We start from the raw sequence: 27,073 nt of genomic DNA on the forward strand, positions 1-27,073 counted from the left end.
AGATGTGTACCTGCAAGTCAAAGGACCACTTATGGGTGAGTTCTCTGCCTCTGCCTCGTGGGTTCCAGGAATAGAACTCAGATCCCCAGGCTTGGCAGCAAGCCCCTTTACACTCTGAGCCATCTCACTGGCCCACAGTTTCATTTTTCTTGTGTTGTAGGCCAAAATGATGGCCTGGATATTCAAAGAATTTAAACCTGTGATTATAACCATATTTGGAAAAAAAGGGGTATTTACATAGGTATTTTTCTTCTCCCCGCCCCCTTTCCCTTCCTTCTCTCTTTTGTTTTTTGAGATAGGGTCTTAACTGTAGCCCATGCTGGCCTGGAGCTCACTGTGTGGTCCATTCCATTCACAGCAACTGTCTGAGTATTGCTATGTCAGGCATTAGCTGCCCTGTCTGGCTCTGTAGATGTCACTTAAGGAAGGATCCCAAGGTGAAGTATGAGCAGGGCATCTAAAGCCAATGTCAGATGTCCCTGGAGGAGAAAGAAGACACAGGAGGAATCTCAGGAGGAGTCAAAGACTGCAATTATGCAGCCAGGACCTGAGCCACCAGAGGCTGGAAGAGCAAGGCGGGATGACACCTGAACTCTGGGAGAATACATTTCTGCCGGTTTCAGCTACCAAGCCTGTGGTAATTTGATATGGCAGCCTTTGCAAACAAGCACAGTTTAGAATCAGAAATGTTTTCTGTGAAATTCCACTGGATCTTGGCATTGTATGGCTTGAACTAGGTATGATTGGGAATTTCCCAACTGCTCACTTCTCCACAGACACCTGACCCCGCACTGAGGCTGCAGCCATGAGGAACGGCTCAGTGTTTCAAAATAAGGGACTGTGATGTCAAAGTAATCCATTTCTAAGGTCAGATGCAACTCATTTCCCCCTGAAAGTTAATATGCTTACCTTTTATTTTAAGAAGGGCGAAGGGTTTGGGAGATAGCTCGGAAAAGTGCTGCTTTCTGTTCAACATCCAAGATCTGAATTGCAGCCCCGATATCCTCCTACAAACGCTGGGCATGGCCTGCATCCCTCTACTCCCAGAGCTGGGGAGGCAGGCAGGAGGACCCATAGGGCTCACTGGCTAGCCATCCTGCCCTGCTCTGTAAATTCCAGGCTAATGAGGGACCTCCATCTTAGAAAAACAAGATGGATGGCTCCTGAGGAACAACACTTGAGGTTGACTTCTGACCTCTGCACACACACCCATATATGCATGCATACCTGTGCACACAAATGTGTCCACACACACAGATATGTGTACATACTTTGTTTGTTTGAGACAGGGTTTCTTTGTGTAGCCCTGGCTGTCCTAGAACTTACTCTGTAGACCAGTGTTCTGTAGATCACTGAACACAGAGATCTGCCTGTCTCTGCCTCCCAAGTGCTGGGATTAAAGGCATGCACCACCATGCCCAGCTACACATAATTTTTAAAATAGTGCTAAGGACTGAACCCAAGGCCTTGTGAATACTCGGCATCTACCCAACTACTGAGCTATATACACAAGTCCTCCCATTCAGTAAAAGATTTTAAATCCATCTATAATATGCTGGGGTCTTCATGGGCACATATTTTGGTCCACCTACCCCCCACAATGACACCAGTACTATTCAACACACGGAGAGACAGCGGGGAGCTGACCTGCTCAGCGACAAAGCTAGAAGGTGGCAGTCAGAATCCCAAACTGCCTGCTTCCTGTCGTGTCTGCCTCTCTGAACACTGTGTTCTTTCAGCTATAACAGTCCAGGTGGCGGAGAAATTCACACTCTATGGGGACGGGGGAATCAATATCCTGCAAAATGATTCAGTGCTACTTATAGAAGCAATGGCTGAAGCTGCTATTATGGTCAAAGAAGTCTTCGGGGGAAGGGAGGGTATTTGAGCCAGACCTTTATATTCATTTCTCTATTCTCTGCAAGCAATGGGGATCCAGGGATGAATCAGACACGGCCCTTTGGTTGAGGAATTCACGTATACGTGTTTGAATTCGGGGAGGCAAAGTAACTGCTGTGTGTGTTAAACGCCTATTAAAAGACAAAGTGGAGGCTGCTGTGGTGGCACACTCTTGTAATCCCAGAACCTGGGGAGCTGAGGCAGGCGGAGCTACACGGTGAGTAGCAGGTCAGTCAAGTCTCACCACCCCACGACCCGCCTAGCCGCTCTGCCAAGCAAGTAAACAAAGACAACACAATAGAATCAGCAGGTCTGTGGTAAAGGCAACTTTCCTAATTCAGAGTCCCAGAGAAGTCTTTTGGAAGAAAGGACTCCTGCCCCAGCTGAAACACGATGGCTAAGCAAGCGTTAGTCAGAAGCAGTAAAGGCTTTCTAGGCAGAGCATAAGCATCCCACCCGCAGAGGTGAGACAGTCTCTTGGCTGGCCGGCACACTGTGTGGCTAAGCTTACTAGTTACAGAAGCTAGAAGGGGCGTGGACTTGCAGGTCTGAGTGGCTCACTGGTGGACTGCCCGATGGATCTCTGGTCTCAGTGATCGCTGCTCGGTGGCGGCTCCCCCTCTCAGTCATAAGCACGGCTTTTTGTCTGTGGATGAGAACACTTCGGGAAGACAGACCATCCATCCCGACTCAGCTGGTGCCAAGGCGGTCCCCGCCCTCCACTGGAGGCTCTGTTACCATAGCAACTAGGTTAGGGCGGAAGTGGCTTAGAAGACTGACTCTCACTAATCAGGTGACTCTCCAGACTTCTGCACGTGACACGAGATCCCAGGCGCGCGCTCTAACTAATCAAGACACCGTCGCTGTTTCACCAACAACTGACAGCGCTCTAGAGCAATAGTCCTTGAGGCTACCCTAGGAGACCCCACCCCTCAATAGTAAAAGGGCCAATTAGGCTGAGGCAAAGAGAAGTAACGCCCCAGCTTTAGCCCGGGTTTGACAGACGCAATTGAGGCCATCCTAGAGTCCCTCCGCCCCTAGCCATTGCGACCGACGATGGACAGACCCGCTGCCCAATAGCACGTCCCTTGGCCGCCGCCGGGTCCCGCCCTCCCAGGAAAGGAACCAATGAGCACGCCACTCTGGGCCGGGTGGAGGGGTTGCACTGCGGTAATATGGCTCTTCCTTAGCCAGCGGCGGTGGCCAGCGCGGGCGCGGAGCTGCCGGGGCTCTCGGGTGCCCCGTTTCTAGGCTGTAGGGGCTCGGCGAATCACAGCTCGGGAGGCGGCGGCCGATGCGGGAGGACTGCCCACCCGGCCGCTCGGCGGCCCAGGGGTCCAGATGAGCTCCTGCGCCTCGCTCGGGGGCCCGGTGCCCCTGCCACCCCCGGGCCCGTCCGCCGCGCTGACGCCGGGTGCCCCCGCGCGGGCCCTGCATGTGGAGCTGCCGTCTCAGCAGGTGAGCCGGCCGCGAGCCGGGGGGCGGAGAAGCTTGGCGGGGCTCGCGGGGCTGAGGAGGGCTGACAGGAGGAGGACCCTCCTCCCCGGCCGTTCCCGCGCTCAGACCCCCGCATCCCTCCAGGAAGGCGCCGGGGAGCCCTGCGCCGCCGCCGCGCTTTCCCTTTCGCTCCTGAGCCGAAGAGTCTGTTTTTTGCACTTATTCTTAGCGTTTCGGGTCCTTCCTTCCGCTCCTCCGGAGGAAGGTATTTGGGACGTCGGGGTTTCCTTTCCAATCTCAGATCTCATGGCACACTCCACTCCCTCGGGTGAGTGTCTGGAAGGAGGATTTGAAGTATATATTCATATCTTGGATTTCACATGTATGTGTGTGTGTGCGCGGGGGGGGGCGGTAAGGACAAGAGAACACTGACTTTGAGGATCTGACAAAATTCTTGGCAACACATTCCACTGCCCTCCCTCAGTCCCTCAGGGGAGACTCTGCAGGGGAGACTTAGCTGCATTGAAGAGGACCCGGAGAAACTGTCAGTCATGGAGAGGTTACCGAGCTGGGTCTGTGCAAAGTGATCATTGAATCGTCATAACTCCCTCCCTGAGATAGCTGCTATTATTGTCCCGGTTTTTCAGTTCTAGGAACACGCTTGCTTGCCCACTGCCTGTTAGTGTGTCTGGTGGGGCTGGATTTCCGAATACAGGAGTCTGACTCCAGCTGTGCAGCAGCAGCAGCAGCAATAGTTTGCTTTAGAGTAGGGCAAGCTGCTCTACCACGGGCCACAGGACAGAGCAAGCAAGCGCCCTCAGACCCTTCCTGTAACTTTCCATCCTTGCCAGAGACAGGAAGGAGACACACAGGAGTGCAGTGGCTATGGGAGAGAGGGCCAAACATGGAGTGGATCTGAATGTAAAGGAAAGAGCGATGTTGCAACTCCCCCCTCCCCCGTAACCCGGTGCCCTATGAGTAGGGAGGGAAGCAGCGTTAACTGCAGAACAAGGCTCTGTGGTAGGAGAGGATTTAAAAGATCAGAAGGCATGTGCCCTGGTTTTGTAGTGCCATTGGAGAAGGAGTTGTGGAGAAAATTAGGAGTTGGAAAGGAATGAGGCTTGTATTGCGTTTCGAGGTCGTGGGAGAGGATGAGAGGGTGGCTGGAAGAGTAGTCTGTGGCTTGGGCATTAATGTGAATTTTTGTATGTGTGGGAGGTGGAGTGTGAGGGCCTGCTGGGAGAAGCAGTAGTGAGCACTGTTAGAGGCCGCCTGAAGAAATCAGGCATCCAGATGGGCATAGTTTAGGGGAACTTTGAGAACAAGGCAGGTTGGAGAAGAGAAGGCATCATTTCCTGACTAGAGCCTGTTCTAGTAATAACGGTTCACAACTAGGAGAAATAAAACAAGCAAACTGCCCGTGGACTCAATTCAACTCCATTTGTTAGTGTTTGTCGAGTTTCTGGATTGGTGCACAGTGTCCTAAGTGTGCAGCTGGATTGGTGCACAGTGTCCTAAGTGTGCAGCTGGATTGGTGCACAGTGTCCTAAGTGTGCAGCTGGATTGGTGCACAGTGTCCTGAGTGTGCTGCTGGATTGGTGCACAGTGGCCTAAGTGTGCAGCTGGATGCTGCGTGAGCACTTGGCATGCTAGTTACAGTTTTTTTTTCTGGGAGTGTCATCCTTGAACTGTGAGGCAGCCTATGTGACAAAACACATTCCTTCTGTAGTTGATATTAATTCCGCTTTCTAGGCCAAAATGTACAAGTTTGAGGAAGCACATATATTTTAAAATAAGCATTTTGTTGATTACTATATTAATTTACTCTATAATACAAGTTCCAATAATACAGGTCTCCTTCTACCTTCTTCCCTATCTGATTCTAGGAAAGATTTGGGTTTGCCCAGGAAAGTCCACAAAATTATGTGTAAGATTTATGGTTTGTCTTCCTTATATTTATTATTATTATTGTTATTATTATTAAATCAAAGTCTCATTATATAGCCCTTGGGTATCTTGAAACTCACTATGTAGACTAGGCTGGCCTTGAACTCATAAACCCTTGCCTTTCCCTCCCAAGCTTCTGGGAGTTATGGTTGGGACTAGGGGTGTGTGCCTCTATGCCTGGGTTAGTTTGCCTTATTTCAAGTTACATACCTAATGCGGAACCTTTCTTTCACTGGTTGGTGACTAGCTATGGTCCACCCATTCCTCCAATGTGATCAGTACTACAGATCTTTAGTCACCTTGGTTTCTAGGTCATCTCCGCTTAAGTGTTATTTAAGCAAGAAGTCGTGGTATACTCTGAAGTGGTGCTGCTCGGTCAGTTTTGGTTGGTGTTTGTCATTTAGTGAGTCAGTACAGGCTCATCTGAGGAGGAGGATGCTGGGCTCCCTTGGATTTAGGAATCTCAAGATAAAAAGATAAAATAAAAAAAAAGTTATTTATCTCCTGTGGTAGAGACATTTACCATGTCCTTAATATTAAGCTTAACTGAGAATTTCTTTCCTCCTCCAAAGTTTCCTAACCCCATTCTCAGAGAGTTGGAATGCAGACTTTTTAGAAGTTTTAAGTGATTATGTTGTTACCCTTTTTGGAGGTCACATGTACCTTTAAAGATTCGTTAAAAAAGGGGCCGAGAGAAGGATCAGCAGCTAAGAACGCTGGCTGCTCTTCCAGAGGACCTGGGTTCCATTCTGAGCCCCCACATGGCAGCTCACAGCTGTCTGTAACCTCACTTCCAGGGGACCTGGCGCCCTCAAATAGACATATATGCAAGCAAAATACAAATGCACAAAAATAAAAATTAAAAAATAAAGAAAATAAAACATTAAGAAAAGATTTCATAAATGGTTTCTTTTAGAAAACACATCTACAAATACACATGAACATCTAATCTTGAACGAGGTTTTGGCTTCTTTGATGTTAAAATTGAAGACCTCATATTGAGTGTTAATAACTTGGTTAATCCTTTTCATTTAAAAAAGTTACAAAATTTAGCTATCATACTTTTTTTTGGACTTCCATATACATGTTCAATACCTACCTTTTTCATCTGTCAGTGTATGTATGTTTGTGTATATGTGGCTACACATGTGTCTGGAGGGCAGTGGACAACTTCTCCGCCATCCCTGAGACACTGCCTACCCCCTCGTTTGGACAGGGTCTTAGTGCACACTGCTCTGTAACCCTGTCTCAGCTTCCCAGTGCTAGGGTCGCAGGTGTGTGCTGTCACGCCTGCCTGGAGCCCCGCCCCAGGTGACTCCCCTTGGTGAAGGGCTTAGACTATTCCCAGCAATTCTCTATCCCTCTGCCCTGGGTGGCTACCCTGAAGGATCTCTGTATACATGTGATGTTCTGTATGATAAAGTTAGAGCAGTGAAAACACAGGATAGGTGGTGTGTTGGTCTGTCTGTTTGTTTGTTTGTGCACTTATTTTGAGATAGGATACCTCTATATAATCCTGGCTGGCCTGGAACTCACTAAATAGACTAGGTTGGTCTCTAACTCAAAGAGGTCTACTTGCCTCTGCTGGTAAAATTAAAGGTGTGTACTACTACTACTCCCCGAATGTGTGTGTGTTTAAAGCCAAAGGAACCTTCCTATTTACAGTTGTACTATTATTATTATTTTTTAAAGACTTATTTATTTTACACATATGAGTATACCACCATTGCTCTCTTCAGGCACATCAGAAGAGGGCACCAGGCCCCATTACAGATGGTTGTGAGCCACCAACCATGTGGTTGCTGAGAATTGAACTCAGGACCTCTGGAAGAGCAGCTGGTGCTCTTAACCGCTGAGCCATCTCTTCAGCCCCAGTTGTATAATTATAACAGAGCCTACTTCTCTACATTCTTGCCAGCTTTGGGCATTGTTTTCTAACCTGATTTTATTCATTCAGACTACATTGTGTGCTGCACATGCATACATGCATGCATACATACATACATACATACAATGCATACACGTCTGTATTTGTATTTAAATGTGCATTTCTTTAGCTGATGGACACACACACACACACACACTCACTCACTCACACACACATCCTTATGTATACATATATATTCTTCCCCTACTTCCTGAGATAGGATTTCTCTGTGTGGCCCTGGCTGTCCTGGAACTCACTCTGTACACCAAGCTGGCCTCGAACTCACAGAGATTCCCCCTACCTCTGCCTTGCAAGTGTTGGAATTAAAGGTGTGCATAACCACTACTTGGCTAATATTTTAAAAGCCTCATTTATTGCCTATTGGACAGAACACCAAGCACATACTCTCAGTTGTCCTGCCCAGCCTTATGCATGTTAATATCATTGCTTATGGGTTCATTTTTCTACTTTAATTTCTTCTGTGAAACAATTTTTGTGTTTTTAGAATTCACTTTTCTAATTGTTGTGCTTGATTTTTATAGTCTTGTAAATCTTTTTTTCTTGTCTTTTTTGTTGTTTTTGAGAGAAGTGAGTTTAGAGACATTAAGCCATTATTATTATTATTATTATTCTTATTATTATCTTTATCTTTATCTTTGTGTGTATGTGCTCCTGTTTCTGTGTGTGTTAGGGACAGCCTCAGGGGTTGGCTTGCACCTTGTGTGAGAAGGGGAATCTTGGTTTCTCTGTGGTGAAAGCCAATCTTGCTGGCCTGTAAGCTTCAAAGAGTCTCCTGTCTCCATTTCTATAGGCGTTTCTGGATTACATGCACATGGGTTACCTAGCCTGGCTTTATGTGACTTCTAGGTATAACTTAAGCCTTCTCAAGATTCAGGGTAATACCCCCTGAGCTATCTCTCTTGGTCACTGCTATCATCATCATCATCATCATCATCATCATCATTGCCGCCGCCGCCACCACCACCATCACCACCACCACCACCACCACTACAATCATGGGCTTGAACCCAGGACCTTGCACAAGCTAGGGAAGTCCTCTTTCTTCTTCTACTGAGTTATAGCTTCAACCCTTTACCGTTTTTTTTTTTTTTTTTTTTTTTTTTAATACAGGACCTTATTGTATAACCCTGATTGGCCTGGAACTCACAGAGACCTACCCGTGTCTGTTTTCCTAGTGCTGGGATTAAAGTTGTGTACCACATACCCAACCCTTTTCTCAGTTTTTGTTTTTGTTGTTGTTGTTTGTTTGTTTGTTTGTTTTGAGACAAGTTGTAACTAAATTGCTCAGGCTGGCCTTGAACTTGATCTGTAGCCCAGTCAGGCCTTGAACTTAAAAAAAAAAAACATATTACAGATTTATTTATTTTATTTTATATATATGAATATTTTGCCGGAATGTGTGGACACACATCAAATGTGTGTCTGCTGTTTGCAGAGTACAGGAGAGGGTGTCAGATCCCCCTGGAACTGGAGTTACAGTTGGTGGCGAGCTGCTATGTGGGTGCCAAGAATTGAACCTGGGTCTTCTGTAAGAACAGTAAATGCTCTTAACCGCTGAGCCGCCCGTCCAGCCGTCCATTATTATTATTAATTTAATAATAAAATATAAATTAATATATATTTTTTAAGTGTGGAATTCAGTGCCAACAAGAACATCTTGGAAATGCTTGGAACTTTTTCATCAGCCCAAGAACCTTACAAAACAGCTTTCCGTCTCTTCCCCCTCGCCCTGGCCTAGCCAAACTCTCTTGTACTTTCTGATTCTATGGATTTGGTGGCCTGGGTTCGTTAGGTGTGTGGATTCTTACAGTGATTGTGTTTTTGTGTCTGCGTGATTTCCCTTAGCATAATGTTTTCAAGGTTTGTCGTCGTCGTTGTCGTCGTCGTCGTCGTCGTCGTGTCGTCCTGTGCGAGTCCCGTGTTTGAAGTGCTCGTCTGTCTAGTTAAGGACCCTTGTTTTTCACCCGCTTATTTTCTGTGCATAAATCCCACATGACATTTAGTTGGCCTGCCTCCTTTTAGCAGCGATGGCTTCTTGCACTCTCTTTTTTCTTTATTGATGCCCTTGGTTATTTTGTGTACTGTGCAGATATTTTGTATGATATTCCTGTCCTGACATTAGTATGGAGTGTTTTATAGTTATGCTAGAGTCCTGGGCTTTGAGGAGCGAGACTCAAGAGTGAAGTACCATTTTTACCATAGCAAATGCGTATATACACGCTGTCACACTGTTCATCTCCAGGGATGTGAACTTTTGTCCTCGCCAGCTGAGGTGTTTCCTCCGCTTGCCCTTCCTGCCCCTGAACATTGCACTTCTGATACCAAGTGTGGGAATGTCCCCAGAACCATTTAGTCCTCCAGTGGGTACTGGTAGCGTGACCTATAATTAAACTTGAGACTTACTACTTGGAGTTAGTATCTAGTCCACAGGTTAAAGGCTCAGTCCCGACGTCTTGCCCTTCTGATGCCAATCTCAAATCTGGGCCTTCCAGAACTTCTGGTCGATTGGCTGTAAATGGAGGATGTTTACAGTCCCCTAGGTTTTGATCATCTGCTAGAGTGGCTCACAAGGCCAGGGAAACCTTCTGGTGTATTGGTTTTATTGTAAAGGAGATGGGGAGCAGCCAGCCGGAAGAGACTGGCTAGGGAACACGGGGTGAACGGGAGCCTTCGTGTCTTCAGGGCGCCTGCCTTCAGGTTTCCTGAGACACCATCAGTGATTTGCTCAGTCACCCACCTGCCTCTGGAGTGAGTGGGGCTGATAGTTCCAGCCATCTGGGATCCTGCCACCTGGGACTAGACAGAACAGAAGGTGCTCCCAGGAAATGGTCTGGGTCAGGGACCTAAACCTGAAACCTGAAAAGATTTCCCTCCGCACTCTTTGCTGGGGAAAATTAGAAGATAAAACACTGTGCCAGGGACTGAATACCAAGTTGAGTGTTTGCTACACATCACTACAGGTAATGAGCAGGCGGGGCTCACCACAGCATCCCCACAGAGCAGGTGGGGCTCACCACAGCATCCCCACACTGAAGGCGGGGCTCACCATAGCATCTCCACAGAGCAGGCGGGGCTTACCACAGCATCCCCACAGAGCAGGCAGGGCTCACCACTGCATCCACACACTGAAGGCGGGGCTCACCACTGCATCCCCACACTGAAGGCGGGGCTCACCACAGCATCCCCACACTGAAGGCGAGGCTCACCACAGCATCTCCACACAGCAGCAGTGCTCACCACCACATCTCCACACTGCAGCAGTGCTCATCACTGCATCCCCACACTGAAGGTGGAGCTCACCACAGCATCCCCACACAGCAGCAGTGCTCACCACTGCATCCCCACACTGTAGCAGTGCTCACCACTGCATCCCCCACACAGCAGCAGTGCTCATCACAACATCTCCACACTGCAGCAGTGCTCACCACTGCATCCCCACACAGCAGGCGGGGCTCACCACTGCATCCCCACACAGCAGGCGGGGCTCACCACTGCACCCCCACACTGCAGGCGAGGCTCACCACTCCCCACACAGCAGCAGTGCTCACCACAGCATCTCCACAGGTAGTGAGCAGGTGGTGCTCGGCACAGCATCCCCAGCGATGCTCACCAGGGTGCCCTGCTGGAAGCCTGCTTGTGCCACCCCACTCCTCTCCACTGCAGTCCTTGAGATCCTCTGTGTCCCTCTGTGAAGGCCATACTTACGGGGTTTTTGCTTTCTCTCCCCTTGAGGACATAATTTGCAGTGCTTCAGTGGACATTCCCATCCTTTTACAGATGAGGAACCTAGGGCCTTGGTAACTTTCTCAAAAGTCACAGGGAGCATCCACTTAAGGACTCATTCTTGGCCACCACTTCCCATTTACTGTAGCCACCCACTCCAACAGCATCTGCCCCTAGTAACTGTTGCTCATGAAGCGGTAACTCAGTATTTAGTTATTTATGTGACTTCCCTTAAAGAATGTGTTAGCTTACCGAGAGGTGATTGGGTAGGACTGAAACACTGTAACAAAATGACGGAGCAGACAGATGTTTGCTGTGGTTGCCAGTGGTATGCTCATTCCCCCACATGCTTGTGATTAGCATGCACTTTTTTTTTTTTTTTTTTTTTGAGATAGCTTCTCACTATAAAGCCCAGGCTGGCCTTGAACTCACGGAGATCCAACTGCCTCTGCTTTCCAAGTGCTGGGATTAGAGGTGTGCATCACCATGTCTGACCGTATATACTTGCTTCTTAATGCTAATTTCTGTTTCTTCTTCTTTTTCAGTGTGTTGTGTTGGTAAGGCCAGGGCAGGCACAGAGGACAGCTGGGCTGTATTGGTGCTCTGCCCTGTGCCATTGTTCCATCCATAAATAGGTATCCAGCCTCTTTGACTCAAAGGAAAGAAACACAGTCTGTAGCTGTTATCTGTAAAATTAAGGCATCGAAATTTCCAAGCAGGATTGGCTCTTCTAACCAAACCATGAGGAAGCAGCTTTGGAAGCTTCCCATTGCATCTTAAAGTCATTATTTTACACAAGAAAATGCCATCAGGAACTTAAGTGCTTTCTGTGTTACAATTTCTTTGTTCTTCCTGTGAGAATGTTCAGTTTTGCTTTAAAAGGAAAAGCTATGTTCTTATTTTGTTTACCTGAAGATTTCTTCACAGGATTACACTTCTTAGTTCTGGGGTAGAAAATCCAGAAGTGAAACTGACTGGAAATAGGGCAGAATTGAAAGTTGGGTCTGCAGTGAGGGGATGACAAAATTTACATCTCAAGGTTTCCGGATGTGTATTTTACTTTTACTTATTTGTCTTTAAGACAGCTCCTGGCCTTCTGGACCTCCCTGTGTAGGCCAGGCTGGCCTTGAATGCTTAGAGACCAAGTGCTGAAATTAAAGGCAATCACCAACCAGCACTGTGGGCTACCGCTGTTTAATACACTATGCAATTCTACCTCCAAGCCAAGACATACTTCTGCTGTAGCAAACAAGAAATCATGGTCATTTTTAGTGTGCTGGAATATGATGAATTATAAAATTGGGAATTAGTTTAGAAAAATCAAAGACAAATCTGTTTTAAAAATATGGTTGAAATATTGCATTTGTATACTTCAGGTTTAACGACATTAGAACTTAGGTTGCAGAGCTATTCATTTTTATTTATTTATTTCATTTCTTTAAAAAGTTTTTGATTTATTTCCTTATTTATTTGTTTGTTTATGTATACGATTGCTCTATTTGCACGTATGCCTGCATGACTGAAGAGGGCATTAGATCCCAGTATAGATGGTTGTGAACCACCATGTGGTTGCTGGGAATTGAACTCAGGACTTCTGGAAGAGCAGTCAGTGCTCTTAACCACTGAGCCATCTCTCCAGCCCCTGAATTTCTTATTTTTATGTGTGGGTGTTTTGCGTGCATGTATGGCTGTGCACCATACACATGCAGTGCCCCAGAGACTAGAAGATAATGGGCCCCCTGGAACTGGAGTCATGTATAGTTATTACCATTTGGGTGCTGGGAATCTGACCTTGGTCTTCTGCATGAGCAAGTGCTCTTAGGTACTATACCCTCTCTCCAGCCCTACCCCCACCCCTGCCCCCTCTAGTTTGTAGTTAATATTGTTGTCCATCTTTACTTTAATGTGGAAATTCAAGTTTTGGAGTAGTGGGATTTTACAGACATAAAAAAAAAATCTAATGTTCTTAGAGGTGAAACTATTTGCCAGGCCATGACTGTGCTCCAGAGACCTCAGGGACTTTGTTTAACAGAGCCCTAGGGAGTGGCTGCCTCTCCAGCATCTGCGCTCAGCAGGTCCATGTGCACTGAGGGCCTGTTTATAACTCTTCTGGGCTTTGACGTGGTGCCCTCCACCCCCCCAGCATTGTTTGACACTAGGCTGTGGCATTGTTTCAGACTTCCTCTCAAGGGCAGGGCCGAACTCTCACTCTCTGCTTCTGCGCCATTCACTGAGTGAACCGAGGAAACTGACAGAATGCCCCGGCCGCCCAGGCTGTTCTTCCTGATCTGCCCTGGTTCTTCTTCAAACCTGTCCAGTTCTGAATATTTTGAGTATTCTTAGGAACAACAAATTCTCTACCTCCTTAAGTTTCGGAAACAGAAAACATCTGGTGACTGCGGGTCTCTCCACGCCTGCAGTTTGATTCTGTGTGATATTTAGCACTGATGGCTGTAGACATTAGTTGTGATGTTATTGGACATTTTATAAGAAAATGAAAGCTAACAAAATGTGTTTGTTGAAGCTAAGATAGTAACCCTGGAGTTGAGCATTAGAACCCAGCACTCAGTGGTCCATGAAAATAGGTAGCATTTCTTCATGTTATGGTGGTTAGAATATCCTAAAAGATGTGTGGCCAGACCTTTTAAAATAACAAGATATATCAGGAAGCTGACAGTAGTGTCTGTCTGCCTTTGGTTTCAGTCCATAGGTTTTTGAGTAAGGGAAAAAAGGGAACAAATAACAGAAATTGGGAATTGGGCTTCGGATTTGTTTTTCTATGAAAAACTTGGTGATCTTTACTGGGACTGTAGTTTGTGTGAATAAATGTTTAACTTTGAGCTCTTAAGTAATTCAGTTGTTTATATTAGCCAACTCTGCGTGCTGAGTGTGAAAGCCCTTCTGGGGCCTTTTCTCCAGTAGATATTTGTGAAGTGCCTTCTGACTGTGTGAGCATTGGACCTGAAGAGGAATGTCTCCACTCAGCCAGCCAGTGTCTTTGAGAGGATATGGATTATTTTCTTTTTCAATTCCAAACATTCTTTGTAAGAGAGCTAATCTAGAAAACCTTTAAAAAGTCTTCAAAATGAAAATAGTTTTATTTAGACTTATAAGGAACCTTTAAAATGTCCCTTTCGAAAAGAGGAAAGTCCTTGGGAATATTGTTACCACTAAAATGTTAACTTCCTGGCACAGGAGGAGCCTGCCCAGCTTTGCTTCACAGACTCAAGCCTGGTAGGCTGCTGGTCAGTGGGTGTTCATGGAAGGCTGCGTGTCGTCGTCGGTACAGAGCCATGCTCGTTACTGTGTGTTGTGCACACAGGAAGGTATTTTGGGCTTTCTTTTTTTCTTTTCTTTTCTTTCTTTCTTTTCTTTTTTTTATGAAATGACTAAACAGAGTTTATTCTGTGTGGAAGATTTTCAGGACGAATAGGAAAAGAGCCAGCTGCCTCTTTACTCAGTCATCTCCGCCAGAAGACACCAGCTAATTATTAGATTTGTAGAACTGCAGAGTTTCTTTTACTTTTAAAAAATATTTTAAATGACGTATGTATATATGTATGTATGTATGTGTGTATTTCTGTGCCTATTTGATGGTCTTAGGATCACTTTTGTGAGTCACTTCTCTTCCACCATGTAGGCATGGGGACAGACTCTGGTTCTCAGCCTCCATGGAAAGAACAATCTTGCATTTTTCCCCCCTTTTGGTTTTTTGAGACAAGGTTTCTCTTTGCCTTGAAACTTTCGCTGTAGCTCAGGCTGGCCTTGAACTCAGAAAGATCTGCCTGCCTCTGTAGCTCAGGCTGGCCTTGAACTCAGAAAGATCTGCCTGCCTCTGCCTCCCAAGCACCAGGATTAAAAAAGGTCTGTACCCCCTCCCCCCCCCCAAGTTCTTGTTTTGTTTTGATTTGTTTTGTTTTGATTTGTTTTTAGATAGGGTCTCATTTTTCAGCCCAGGCTGGCCTGGAACTTACCATGTAGTTTAGTGTGGTCTCAAATTCCTACCAACCTTCATGTGTCAGTCACCTGAGTGCAGGGATGACAGGCTTTTGCCACTGTTCCCAGGTTTATTGCTTGATTGGTTGTAAGACTGAGATCCGACTGAGGGATTTTTTCCCCCTCTGACCCATTCTCTCTCAGTTGATGGTTTACCTGGCTCTCTGGTTCAGTTCTGCAGCTGTTTATCTGGAGTTAGTCTTAGATCTTGGAAGTTGAAGGTTGATCCTTATGAAACTTCTGCTTCAGACTGCTGTTGCAACTCTTGGGTTACCTATATTTCCAGATGTGAGAAGAGAGCTCCCACCCCCCTTGCCCAGGGTTCAGTTATTTGCTGCAATCAGCAAACTGGCTTACTTACATACGGCACACAGCACAAGAACTGCAATGGTAAGGCGTGGGGAAGGGTCTGGGCTGTGTGACCTGCTGGGTATCTCACCCTCCCTGCGGCCCCTGTACTCAGTTCAGAATCTCCTGGTCTGTTGCTCAGGGTTCATAGTAATTCTGTTACTCAGGCACGCTTGAGTGAGTGTAGTCGGTGATGCCTCCTCCAGCCTCCAGTCCTTTCCCCTCCTGCAGGTCGGAAGTTCTTGCTCTCTAATCACACCTTGTCCTTTTGTGCGGAACCTCTTCGTGGCTAATATTCCAATTTAGTTAGTTGATTGTGCGTTCTTTGCAGCTCTCTGCAGTTCACATTCCAGTTTAGCTAGCTGATCACATGCCCTTTACAGAACATCTCTTGTATTAGCGTTCTGTTACAATGAAAAAGGAAGAAAAGAACAATCAATTATGAAAAGGTTTGGCTTTTGGAGATTTGGAGTTAGGAGGCATCAATCCGTGACCTCATTGCCTTGCCCTTATGGTGAAGCTGCCTGGGCTCAAAGCTGTCCGTCCTGACTGGGGATCCCAGCATCCCTTCAAGGGCGCATGCCCTGAAGACTCCCGCTAGATCTCAGCTCTTAAAGTTTGTCACGCTTCCCAATAGTGCTGTGCCAGGGACCAAGTCATTAACACACAGGCCTTTGGAGAGGTTCTGGACCTGCTCTCTGGTTCCCTTCAGTTCAGGATCCAGCTGCCATCCAGGATGACCACAGGCTTTGCCTTTATAAGTGCCAGGGATGATGTGGCTTAGGGGTAAAGCTCTTACCTAGCTTGCATGAAGACAGTGGGTTCAGTTCCAGCAGAGAGAGAGGGAGGGAGGGAAGAAGGGAGAGAGGGAAGGAAGGAGAGAGAGGGAGAGAGAGAGAAGGAGAGAGAAAGACCAAACAACCCAAAACACCCTGCGGGTTGTTCGGCGTGGTGTGCACAGCTGTGATCTAGTACCTGGAGCTTTTTGATTTCCTTTTGCAATAATGGTATTCAACAGAGTTGCTAGCAAATCGCAAGTAGTTAGGAGATAATAAAATATTCTGGTTTATTAAGACATGGCATGTAGGTGGAGAGCGTTTGTGGTTGCTGAGGGACTCTGGGATTGAAGATAGCACTGAAGGTTTGGGGCCCCGCACTTGTTGAGTGAAGCTTGATTCCAATGAGAGGAACAAGAGGGCCTCGTTGTGTAAAGGAGCATGGGTTAAGTTTCTAAGGAAGGGTGCAACAGGAGTAAGGAGAAGTCAAAGTTCTGGCTTCCGGTAGACTGCCTGGGACCAGCATGTTCATGCTAAATGCGCCTCAGTGCCTTGAACCTTCTTACGGAATCGTCTAGAGCTTGATAGTAGGACCTGAACCTTTGTTTTCAGAATGGGAAGTTGATACACAGGCGGAACCATATGTCTGTGATGCTAGGAAGACAGTGGACGGACATGGCTGGCTGTTACATTGGGTAGAATACATGAGACCTGAAAGGCCAAGAGGCCTCACAGGTTTTGAGGCAGGGTGTCTGGGGGCAGCTTGGTGCCCACGCGGGAGCTCCGGGCCAGTTTCCCTTTTGCTTCTTTCCAGCAGTGAAGTGAGTAGTCCCTTTGCTTTGATCCAGGCTTTCTCATTAAACAATGAATCTGGATGCTCTAACTCCCTGCCCCCATTGAAAACATGAAGTACCCGGTGACACAGTTAATTAAGGGTTCTGGAGTTCTGGAGTTCTAGTCATTGACTGTCTTGGTGTCTGAGGTCTGTTTTCCTTCCCCTTTCTCGTCTGTATGAAGATAGACGAGTTCTAGTCTATCTCTTTCCTTCAGTCCCAGGTCCTTTTATTTACCTTTCTCACTGACAGCCACGTCCCTCCCCTCTGTCCAGCAGCTCATTTTTATAAAGTTCCTCACTGTTTCTGCAGAGCTTTCACACTCATTGCTTTATTCTCCAACAAGCCACACAGGTGCTCAGATGGACATGTCTACACTGTGTGGGACAGGACGGACAGTGATTGCTCACTAGTGAGCATAGAGCATCCCTCAAGTTCAGGGTCACTGCAGCTCCTTTCACTGTGTCGCACTTCTGCAGGGAATGGCTGTCACATATGTCTGCATTTAAAGATTTATTGCAAGAGGGCTGGAGAGAGATGGCTCAGCAGTTAAGAGCACTGGCTGCTCCTCTGGAGGCTGTGGGTTCAGTTCCCAGTCTCCACAGGGCAGCTCACAACTGTTATTTCCAAGATTTGACACCCTCACACAGACACACAGGCAAAACATCAATGCATGTAAAATAAAAATAAAAAATAAAAAAAAAAAGATTTATTGCCCTCCCCCCCAAGACAAGTTTTCTCTGTTTAGCCTGGCTGTCTCGGGACCCTATGTTAGTCTGGCTTTGAACCCACAGAGATCCACCTGCCCTAGCGTCCCAGTGCTGGGATTAAAGGCGAGTGACACTATTGCTGGATTTGGTCATCTTATTTTAAATGTAAATGTATCTTTCATTTAAGAGTAGGGAATATATTCCTATGCTTTTTCATGTAACTTGTGTATAAGATTTTTTGTAATGTGTAAGGTTACAGTGTGTAGTTCCCACCCCCTTCCTGGGGCAAGTAGTGTTTTTGTTTATATTTAAGCCTTTCTAGGAATGACATCATTGTCTTCTTTTCTCTCTGTGAAACACAAATGACAACACAGGGACCATACACACTATTGAAGACTAGTGGTGTTTTGACAGTTGTGTCATCGCCACCAAATTCTTTATTCTTCATGGCTCTGCAGTAATTTTCACAGCAGAAAGTTAAGGATCCATAACTTAACTACCGGTGGGTATATTTAAAGTTCTTTGTAGTTTTCTCTGATACCAGCCATACCATACCTTATTCTGTTTGTGTTAGTAGCTTCATGTTATTGTAACACACTTAACCAGCTTTCAAAGAGGAGTGAAATATTCTGGGTCACAGGATTTTGCAAGCGAGTTCTGTCTGTGGTCCTGTGGTGATGCTACAGATCCTGACAGGGAGCACTTCCTGTTGGGAAAGGCTGCTTACCTGGAGACTCAGAAGAGGAAGGGGAGGCCCGGGGTCCCACTGCCTTTTAAAAGTATCACTGTGGGGAACAAATCTGTAGACCTTGAAGGGGCGACTGAGGCCTGAGGATCAAGAGCTTGAGCCTGGACTGTAGAGTGAGCTCAAGGCCAGCCTAAGATGTTATCTGCTCCCAACAACTGCAAAGGAAGATCCAAAATCAGTGTATCGCATTGCATGCCTGCAAGCTTATTTTTAGCACGGACAGAGAAGTGGAATTGTGTTGAAGGATGCGGCGTTTGTTGTCTGGATGTTGCCAGGTTGCCGTGCCTGTAGGCTTGTGCCAGTTGCACCGCTGTTGGCCGTGTGCCTGCTTTGCGGTTGGTTTGCCTCCGACTGATCTTAGCCCCTTAGACCTGCGCCCTACTGAAGCTTCCGTGCATTTATTTTGTGCATGAGGTTCTTTCCAGGTTTAAATACTCTTTGTATTTCCTCTGAACTAATATTTATATCCTTTCCCAGTTCCTGGGAATTTCTAGGAATACCTCTGTGTCAGTGAAGTTGCTTTTGTTGTGTTAATCTAAATAATTTCTTCAGGGTTTTTTTTTTTTTTTTTTTTTTTTATTTGACTTTGCACTTGACCATTTCGTCACATAGAGTTGCTTTTCGTTTTTTTTTTTTTTTTTTTTTTTTTTTTTTTTTGGTACTTTTTGAGACAGGGTCTCTGTAGCCTAGGCTAGCCTTGAATTCAGTGTGTAGTACAGGTTGGCCTCTAATTCATGACAATCCTCCAGTTTCAACCCCCTTAATGTATAATTTTAAAGTGTTAAATTTTTTTCTCCTTTTTGAAACTTCGTAAACTTTATTTACGTGTGTGTGTGTGTGTGTGTGTGTGTGTGTGTATGTGTGTGTATGTGTGTGTGTGTTTGTGTGTTTGTGTTTCTTTTTGGGCTTTAAAACTTTTTTTTTTTTTTTTTAAGACAGGGTTTCTCTGTGTATCCCTGGCTATCCTGGAACTCACTCTGCAGACCAGGCTGGCCTCAAACTCAGAAATCCGACTGCCTCTGCCTCCCAAGTGCTGGGATTAAAGGCGTGAGCCACCACTGCTCAGCTTAAAACATTTTTTATGTAGTACCTTATTTTTCTCTTATTGCATCTAAATTTTGTGTCATCCTTAGATCTTTGAACTTAGGCTTTCTCTTGCTGTGAAGAGAAACCATGACCATGGTAACTCTCATAAAGGCAAACATTTAATTGAGGTTAGCTTACAGTTTCAGAGTCCATTTTCATCATGGTGGGAAGCACGGCAGCGTGCAGGCAGGCATGGTGTTGAGGAAGGAGCTGAGTTTGACATCTTGATCTAAAGGTCACAGAAGGAGACTGTGTGCCACACTGGGCCTGGCTTGAGCATGTGAGACCTCAAGCCTGCTCCTCAGTTCCTCCTCACACACTTCCTCCAACAAGGCCACATCTAATACCTCCCCATGGGCCAAACATTTAAACACATGAATCTATGTGGCCATTCTTAATCAAACCCCCACATTCCACTCCCTGGCTCCCATAGGCTTATAGCTATAACATAATACAGAAATGAATTCAGTCCAACTTCAAAAGTCCTCATGGTCTCTTAACAGTTTCAAACTTGTTTAAAAGTCCAAAGTTTAAAGTCTGTTATGCGGGGCAGTGATGATGCACGCCTTTAATCCCAGCACTTGGGAGGCAGAGGCAGGCAGATTTCTGAGTTCGAGGCCAGCCTGGTCTACAGAGTGAGTTCCAGGACAGCCAGGGCTATACAGAGAAACCCTGTCTCGAAAAAAACAAAAACAAAACAAAACAACAAAAAAAACTCCGTTATGAGATTCATGCAGTCTCTTAACTGTAATTCTCTGGAAATTAAAACAACAACAACAAAACCCAGATCACTTACTTCCAACATACACCATTACCATTGTAAAACGTAGGTAACAGAGCACAGTGAGGAAACACGGGACCAAAGCAAGGCTGAGAGCCAGCGGGGCGAACTGCAAACGCTGCTTCCCACGTGTGACGGCTCACTCCTCCAAGGTTTGTCGCTGCAGCACCACACCTCTTTCTCTTGCGCTGGCTCCACCCCTTGTCAGCAGCATCTCTTGACAAGTGTCCCGCTGCTCTGGCATCTTTAACATCTTGGGGCCTCCAAGGCGACTCAGGCTTCACCTTCACAGCCTCTCACACTGACCTCTCTGGGCCTCCCTCCATGCAGGGACACCTATGACATATGCCTGGCCTCAGAAGCCTCCGTTAGTTACAGAAGGAGATTCTACGACCCCTGTCTTTTACCCTTGACTCTAAAGGCACAACCGTGTGGCTGAGGCTGCCAAACCAAACCAAGGCAAAACATAGTGTATTGATTTCTGCAGTTAATAATAGCACAATAATAGCACAACAGAAATTACCTTTTTATGAATTTTTTATAAATATGACAAGTACACTGTCACTATCTTCAGACAAACAAGAAGAGGGCATCGGATCTCATTACAGATGGTTGTGAGCCACCATGTGGTTGCTGGGAATTGAACTCAGGACCTCTGGAAGAGCAGTCAGTGCTCTTAACCGCTGAGCCACCTCTCCAGCCTTTTTTTATGATTTTTTTATGCTTACTTATTTTATGTGTATGAGTGCTCTTTGAATGCTTGCATGTATGTGTACCATATGTGTGCCTGGTGGATCCCCTGGAACTGGAGTTATGGATGGTTATAAACTATCATCTGGGTGCTGGGAATCAAACCCAAGTCCTCTGTAAGAACAACAAATGTGTTTTTTCTTTTGTAAAGATTTATTTTTTATTTTCTGTATATGGGTACACTGCCCACATGGCCATGTTTTTTATGGCTTAGCGATCCCTTTACAGCTCTCCTCCCTCCTGTACACTCTTCCTCTTCTAAGAGAGACTCCTCTCTCCTTCCTCCTAGTGGTCTCAAGCCCCAGGAAGCCCAGACCCCACCTGTGTCTCTCCTCCCCAGCCATTGGCTGCTGGCATCTTTACTTTAACTGGGGGCAGGATCCCGCATTCATTGTCTTACATGCAGATTCTCTAGTCTTTGGGGCAAATGGTGTGTGTGTGTAGGAATCCAAATTATATTGCACCGACCCACTGCTTGGTGCCCCCTCTAGGAAGGTGGTCCTGGCTTGGTTAGATGTGTGTGTGTGTGTGTGTGTGTGTGTGTGTGTGTGTATGCAAGCTGAGAAAGCCATGGGGAGCAAGCTAGTAAGCAGTGTTCTTCCATGGTCTCTGCTTTAGTGCCTGCCTTCAGGGTCTTGCTTTAGTTCTGCTATGACTTTCTTCAGCGATGGACTGTGATGGAAGTGTATGTTCCCAAGTTGCTTTGGTTGTGGTGTTTATCCCAGCAACAGAATTCAAGTGCAGGACAGTGTGCTATGTGTCTGGGTGTGAGTGCATGTGAACGGCTGCTCTATTGATCTGATACTTTACTGACTAGGTCTCATTTCTCTAGAAATTGTCTTTAATTCCATTTTCTTTTTCGTTTTTTTAAAAGTAATTTTCTTTATTCTCAGATACATAATTGAATTTGTCACCCTGTTAAAGTCTTTAGACTGACTCTTAAGTAGTCTAATCCTTTCAGTTTTTATTGGTAGTATTTTAGAATTTTTTTTTGTTATGGGAAATTTCCATGTAATCTGTCTATCTATCTATCTATCTATCTATCCATCTATCAGTATTTAAATAAAGTTGTTATAGCTGTGTGCCATCATGCTTAGCTTAGGCTGGTCTTCTTCCTTCTACCCATCCATCCATCCATCCATCCATCCATCCATCTTTCCATCCATCCATCCATCCATCCATCCATCCATCCATCTTTCCATCCATCCATCCATCCATCCATCCATCCATCCATCCATCCTCCAACCATCCATCCATCCAAGTGTTCTGACAGAGGTCCTGCTGTCCTGGAACTTGCACTGTTGCTTGTGCTGTTCTCCAACTTTGTCCTCCTCCTCAGAGGACTCGGTCTCTGGGGTTGTAAGTGTGAGCTGCCACACTGGGGTTCATGTTTCTCTTCCTTAGTAGGATTACGCACTGAAATGAGGGGGCTCCCTGCTTTATTCCCCCAGAGCCGAAGTGCAGTGTGTGCAGGAAGGTCTGCGAGAGGGAAGAACCGAGCTAGAAAGGAAGGTGAGAGAGAGATGGCCTATCCTCAGAGCGAGGCGGAGGGCGGAGAAGAGGGCAGGTTCCAGCCAAGACTGAAGGTGAACAGGGTAGAAATGCCAGACGTCCAGAGGCCTGCTTTGTGTCGCTGTGGAGAAGCCTGGTGCATAATTTAGTAGTGCTCAGGAAATGACTTCATTAAAGTCATTCTCGGGCTGATTTGGAGCTGGAGAGCAGAGCTAATATTCCAGGTTCCAGGTGGGAAGCTGTATAGTGTGCCAGAGAAAGCTCTGAGTTAGGGACACGAACTGTGAAGTGTCTCATGGGAGTGAGTGTTGCTGGGGTAAGTTTGTGATGTTGACTCTTGGCACCATTTGCTTAGGGCCAGGGGGCCCAAGCCCTAGTTTCAAAAGCATTCATCTTTTAGAACTTTCCCTGGAGTCTTTCTGGTGGGATCAGAGGGTGGGGCATGGGATTGGGGGTGTGTGCATGTGGGGGAAATGGGGTGGGGGGTGGGGAGTGCTGCAGTACTGAAGGGGTGTCTCCGGGTTTGAAAAGTCTAACTTGATAGCAAGCTTAAGTCCCTGGCTCAGTGACTGAGTATCTTTGTGGAAAACAAATTTTCCTTACTTTCCTGTCCTCCATAAAGCTAAAATAAAATAACAGGAATCTGAATTTACCTGAAAGAACCTGGGTCTTACCTGCCAGTGGGCATGGTCCTAGGTGGAGCATAAATGCCTGAACTAAAAAGGAATGAATTGAGGGGGGCAGAGTGAGGCCAGAGGTGGCAGGCGTCCAGACCCGTGTGAGGATGTCCTGGTTCAGATGAGGGGGGCACAGTGGAGCCAGAGGCCGCAGGCATCCAGGACCGGTGAGGGTGTCCTGATTCAAATGCTCTGACACCTCTCACCACATCTGTACCAGCAGCCCGCATACCAACAGCAGCAGGTTTCTCTAATAACCAGAAAGTTAGGAATAGCATTTACTCTGTTGAAGGGTCATAAGCAAATTAGGAAGAAACATGCAGAGGGGCTGGGAAGCTTATCAGTACTCACTTCCTGACCCTTCATGTCTGCAGACCCTAATCTCTGTTATTCAGGGAATATAATTAGATTTCTTTCTATGAATAATTAACATTTCCCCCCCTTGGAATTTCATACCTATACTTAGTGACCTTTTTAAAATGATATGTTTTCTGTTGTGTGAGTGTATTACCATTTAAGAGTGTTTATGAGGGTTTTCTTTTTGAACAGTTCTGGAACATCTTGGTGATTGCTAAGCTGTTCTTGCTCCAGGTGAACAGTCATGCTTTCTCCATTTCTGGTTTCCTTTCTTGTGTCAGAGACCGGAATATCTTCTTTAGTCAGTTAGAGCACTTTAGTTACCCGTATCTGTGAAATAAGAACAACAACCAAAACATCAGTGGTTTAAAACATTTGATTTTGCTCCTAAATAAGCACTTTGGACCAGGCTTTAAGGAAAGCACTTGGGTCCACGGTTGTCACCGTTAGAGGCTCAGTGGCCGCAGGTCTGGCTGTCATCTGAGAGCAGCTCTGAAGAACCCAGGATGCTCTCTCTGTGCAGCTGCTTGTCCTCTGTGCTCTATGATAACGGGACTCCCAACAAGGGTGGCCGAAAGGACGGGGAAGCTACAGTGTAACTGTATGTGAGCCGTCACAATCACTTACAAGTTTTTGGGCTGTAGTGACAGGGCTGGGAACATACGACACACCACTTTTTCATTGTGCGTCGTCATCACACTGTACTCAAGAAAGCATGGCCACGGGAGGTACCATATGTGAGCCACATTCGGAAACTAGTCTGCCACATAGTGGAGTGTTGGTTTTCTTCTTCTTCCTCCTCCTTCCTCCTCCTTTCTCCTCCTCCTTCCTCCTCCTCCTTCCTCCTCCTTCTTTCCTCCCCCCACCTCTCCCCCTGTATGTGTGTATGTGTGCATATGTGTATATGTGTGTATGTGTATATGTGTATATGTGCATGTGTATATGTGTGTATGTGTGTATATGTGTGTATGTATATATGTGTATGTGTGTATGTGTTTGTGTATATATATGTATATATGTGTGTGTGTTTCCAGTAAGGTTTCTCTGTATAAATTTGGCTGTCCTGTAGACTAGGCTAGCTTTGGATTCAGAGATCCACCAGCCTCTGCCTCCTGAGTGCTGGGGTTAAAGGTGTGGGCCATGACCACTCAGCTGGTTTTTTATGCCTTTAATGATGGTCATGATTGTATATTCTTTTCATGGGTTCACTAGCGGTTTATTTCTTATCCTGTTGGCCTACCTTTTCATCCCTCCCCCTTTTCACTGCCCCCCTCCTTTTTATAGGGCTTTGCATTAGTGACTGTTGAATATATTGTTGATCTGTAGTGGTTCTTGTAAATTAAACAACTTGAACTCAAAGTTTGCTTTGAAAATACATCACTGCCGATTTGAGGATTGTGTTAGAGTTTTTGTTGCTGTGATAAAACATCTGGCAGGACATTCTAATTTTCTTTCTGTCTGCCCTTCCATCTCCTTTTGGTAGGGGTTCATGGAGCCTATGCTGGCCTCATAGGCCTGATTGTCTCCACTTACCAAGTGCTGGGATTACAGGCATGCGCCTCTGTAAGGCAGGCGTGTGTGGTGGCAGCAGAGTATGCTGGAAAGGGTGTGTGGCGGTAGGTGTGTGTGGAGCCAGAGGTGTGTGACAGAAGCTGTTCATCTCATGACAGACATCTGAGAGAGATAGAACAGAGATAGGGACAAGACACCCCTAAGGATGTGACCCATGACCTACTTCCAGGCTTTACCTTCTGAAGTTCCCAGAATCACTTAGAATATAACTGGGAACCAAGCCTTAAGTACCTCTTTGGGGGCATTTCAAATCCAGATAATAGCGAGAGTCATCAAAGTCTCGGGGTAGTCTGTGGGGTGTTTTGTTTGGTGATGGAGAATTGTGAGTGATCATATTTAAGACCCACATAGTACTTTTGTCTTTTATATGAGAGCACAGGAAAGGGGATGGTGGATGAAAACCATCATCTTTTGGTCCTCAGGCTCCCTCTAGGGATGAGGCACAAGAGGATGCCCCCATCCTTAGGGCACTGTTAGATCTGGGAATCCAGAACTCTTCTGGTACCTTCCGGGAAGATGACACGTGGGATGGACAGAGACCCAGCGGGGTATGTCACTACTGAAAGTTGATTTCTCTTTCTGTTAGTCTAGGGTGTGATTTGGCAACTATGCTGAGGTTCCAAGTTATTATGTAGTAGAAGTGAGGATATTTAAAAGTATTTATTTGAGCTGGGCTTGGTGGCTTGTGGTTGTGGGTTTAGAATTTGCGAAGCTGAGGCAGGAAGATCGTCCAAGCCCAGGTGATAGAGACCTACTTGTTTAATATAAAGAGACCTTAGCTCAAAACCAGACCAGACCAAAGCACACAAAATCAAATTATTTCTTTGTACTTTGCTACTAAGTACACTGGGGAGCTAACAACAACAACAACAATAACAACAACAACAACAACAAATAACATTGTCTTTCTGTCTGTCTGCAGTAGTGGAGATGTAATCTGAGGCCTTGGGTTGGGTGTGGATGTGTTAGGCTGGTAAGAGTGCTGTACTCCTGAGCCCTGGATAAGTCAGTTAACTGTTACTGCAGTAAATTCTTTCCCAAGCTGTGGTCTTTGGCTCGTTTATAGGGATGGGCCGGCCCTTTTCATGGTAATTACTACTGTTGGTACGATCTATCCAGAGACAAGTGTGTTAGTGGGACTGAATCCTTGACTCTGCTGTCCCTCCTTTACTCTCAGGTTGCTGTGTGATGGAAGGTGGCAGGCAGCGTCTCTGGCCTTGCACCCTCGTAGCTTCAGGGCTAGTGCAGTAGGCTGAGTGACCCCCTCCAGCCCCAGTTATTTATTTATGTATTTTAGTGCTGGGAATGAAACCCAGGACCTTATGCATGCCGGGCCAGCACCCTGCCACTAAGCCACTGCCCCGACCCCTCCTTATTGGTCCTTGAAGAGATCAGCTTGCTGAAGCTTCAAAAACAGTGGTGGGTATATAGACTTTATTGCAGAGTCTTTGGCCAGTGTTTTCAATTGGCATTCATACAGCAATGAAATGTAATTATTGTCTACAGATGAGTGTTGTGTGTGTGAACGTGTGTGTTTACTGCATCTGCTATGGCTCCTGTGTAGAGGTCAGAGAACAACTTCAGAGAGTCGGTTGTCTCCCTTTACCATGCAGGTTCCCAGGACTCAGATTGTCAGACTGGGTGGCAAGTGCCTTTACCACTGAGCCAACTCCCCACCTCCCAGTTAGAAGTTCTGAATGAAGGAGTTAATGAAACAGGTAGTGGAGGAGGCTATGGTCTCAGGCGTGAAAAGAAAGCATATCAGGTTGTTAGTAAGCCCAGGCCCTTGGGAGGTTTGTAAACATGTGGAGCTTTTCATACCTAAGGATTAGGGAAGCATACTAGACAATGGCCTTCTTTCTCAAGGGATTGTAACCTGTACACAGGGAGAAAGAAAGCCTTGGATGCCAGGTACATGGACAGAAGCTGTAGGCCCTGCTGCCGACTGCCTGCAGCTGAACGTGGGCATTCCC

At 46.2% G+C, this 27,073-nt stretch overlaps 1 protein-coding gene across 2 annotated transcripts in view; it reads left to right on the plus strand.

Moving 5' to 3' along the window:
* Positions 1 to 3,033: 3,033 nt before the first annotated feature.
* Positions 3,034 to 27,073, plus strand: part of Uvrag (UV radiation resistance associated) — a 257,422-nt gene continuing 233,382 nt past the window's right edge. The window contains exon 1 of one of the 2 annotated variants that reach the window (XM_052158118.1): positions 3,034 to 3,357. In XM_052158118.1, coding sequence (XP_052014078.1) covers positions 3,241 to 3,357 — 117 coding nt within the window. In that variant the 5' untranslated portion in view covers positions 3,034 to 3,240. The remainder of the gene's footprint in view (positions 3,358 to 27,073) is intronic. The other variant, XM_052158124.1, reaches the window with a different exon arrangement.

The sequence above is a fragment of the Apodemus sylvaticus genome, chromosome 1 (genome assembly GCF_947179515.1).
Source record: "Apodemus sylvaticus chromosome 1, mApoSyl1.1, whole genome shotgun sequence".
Classification (NCBI taxonomy): Eukaryota; Metazoa; Chordata; class Mammalia; order Rodentia; family Muridae; genus Apodemus; species Apodemus sylvaticus.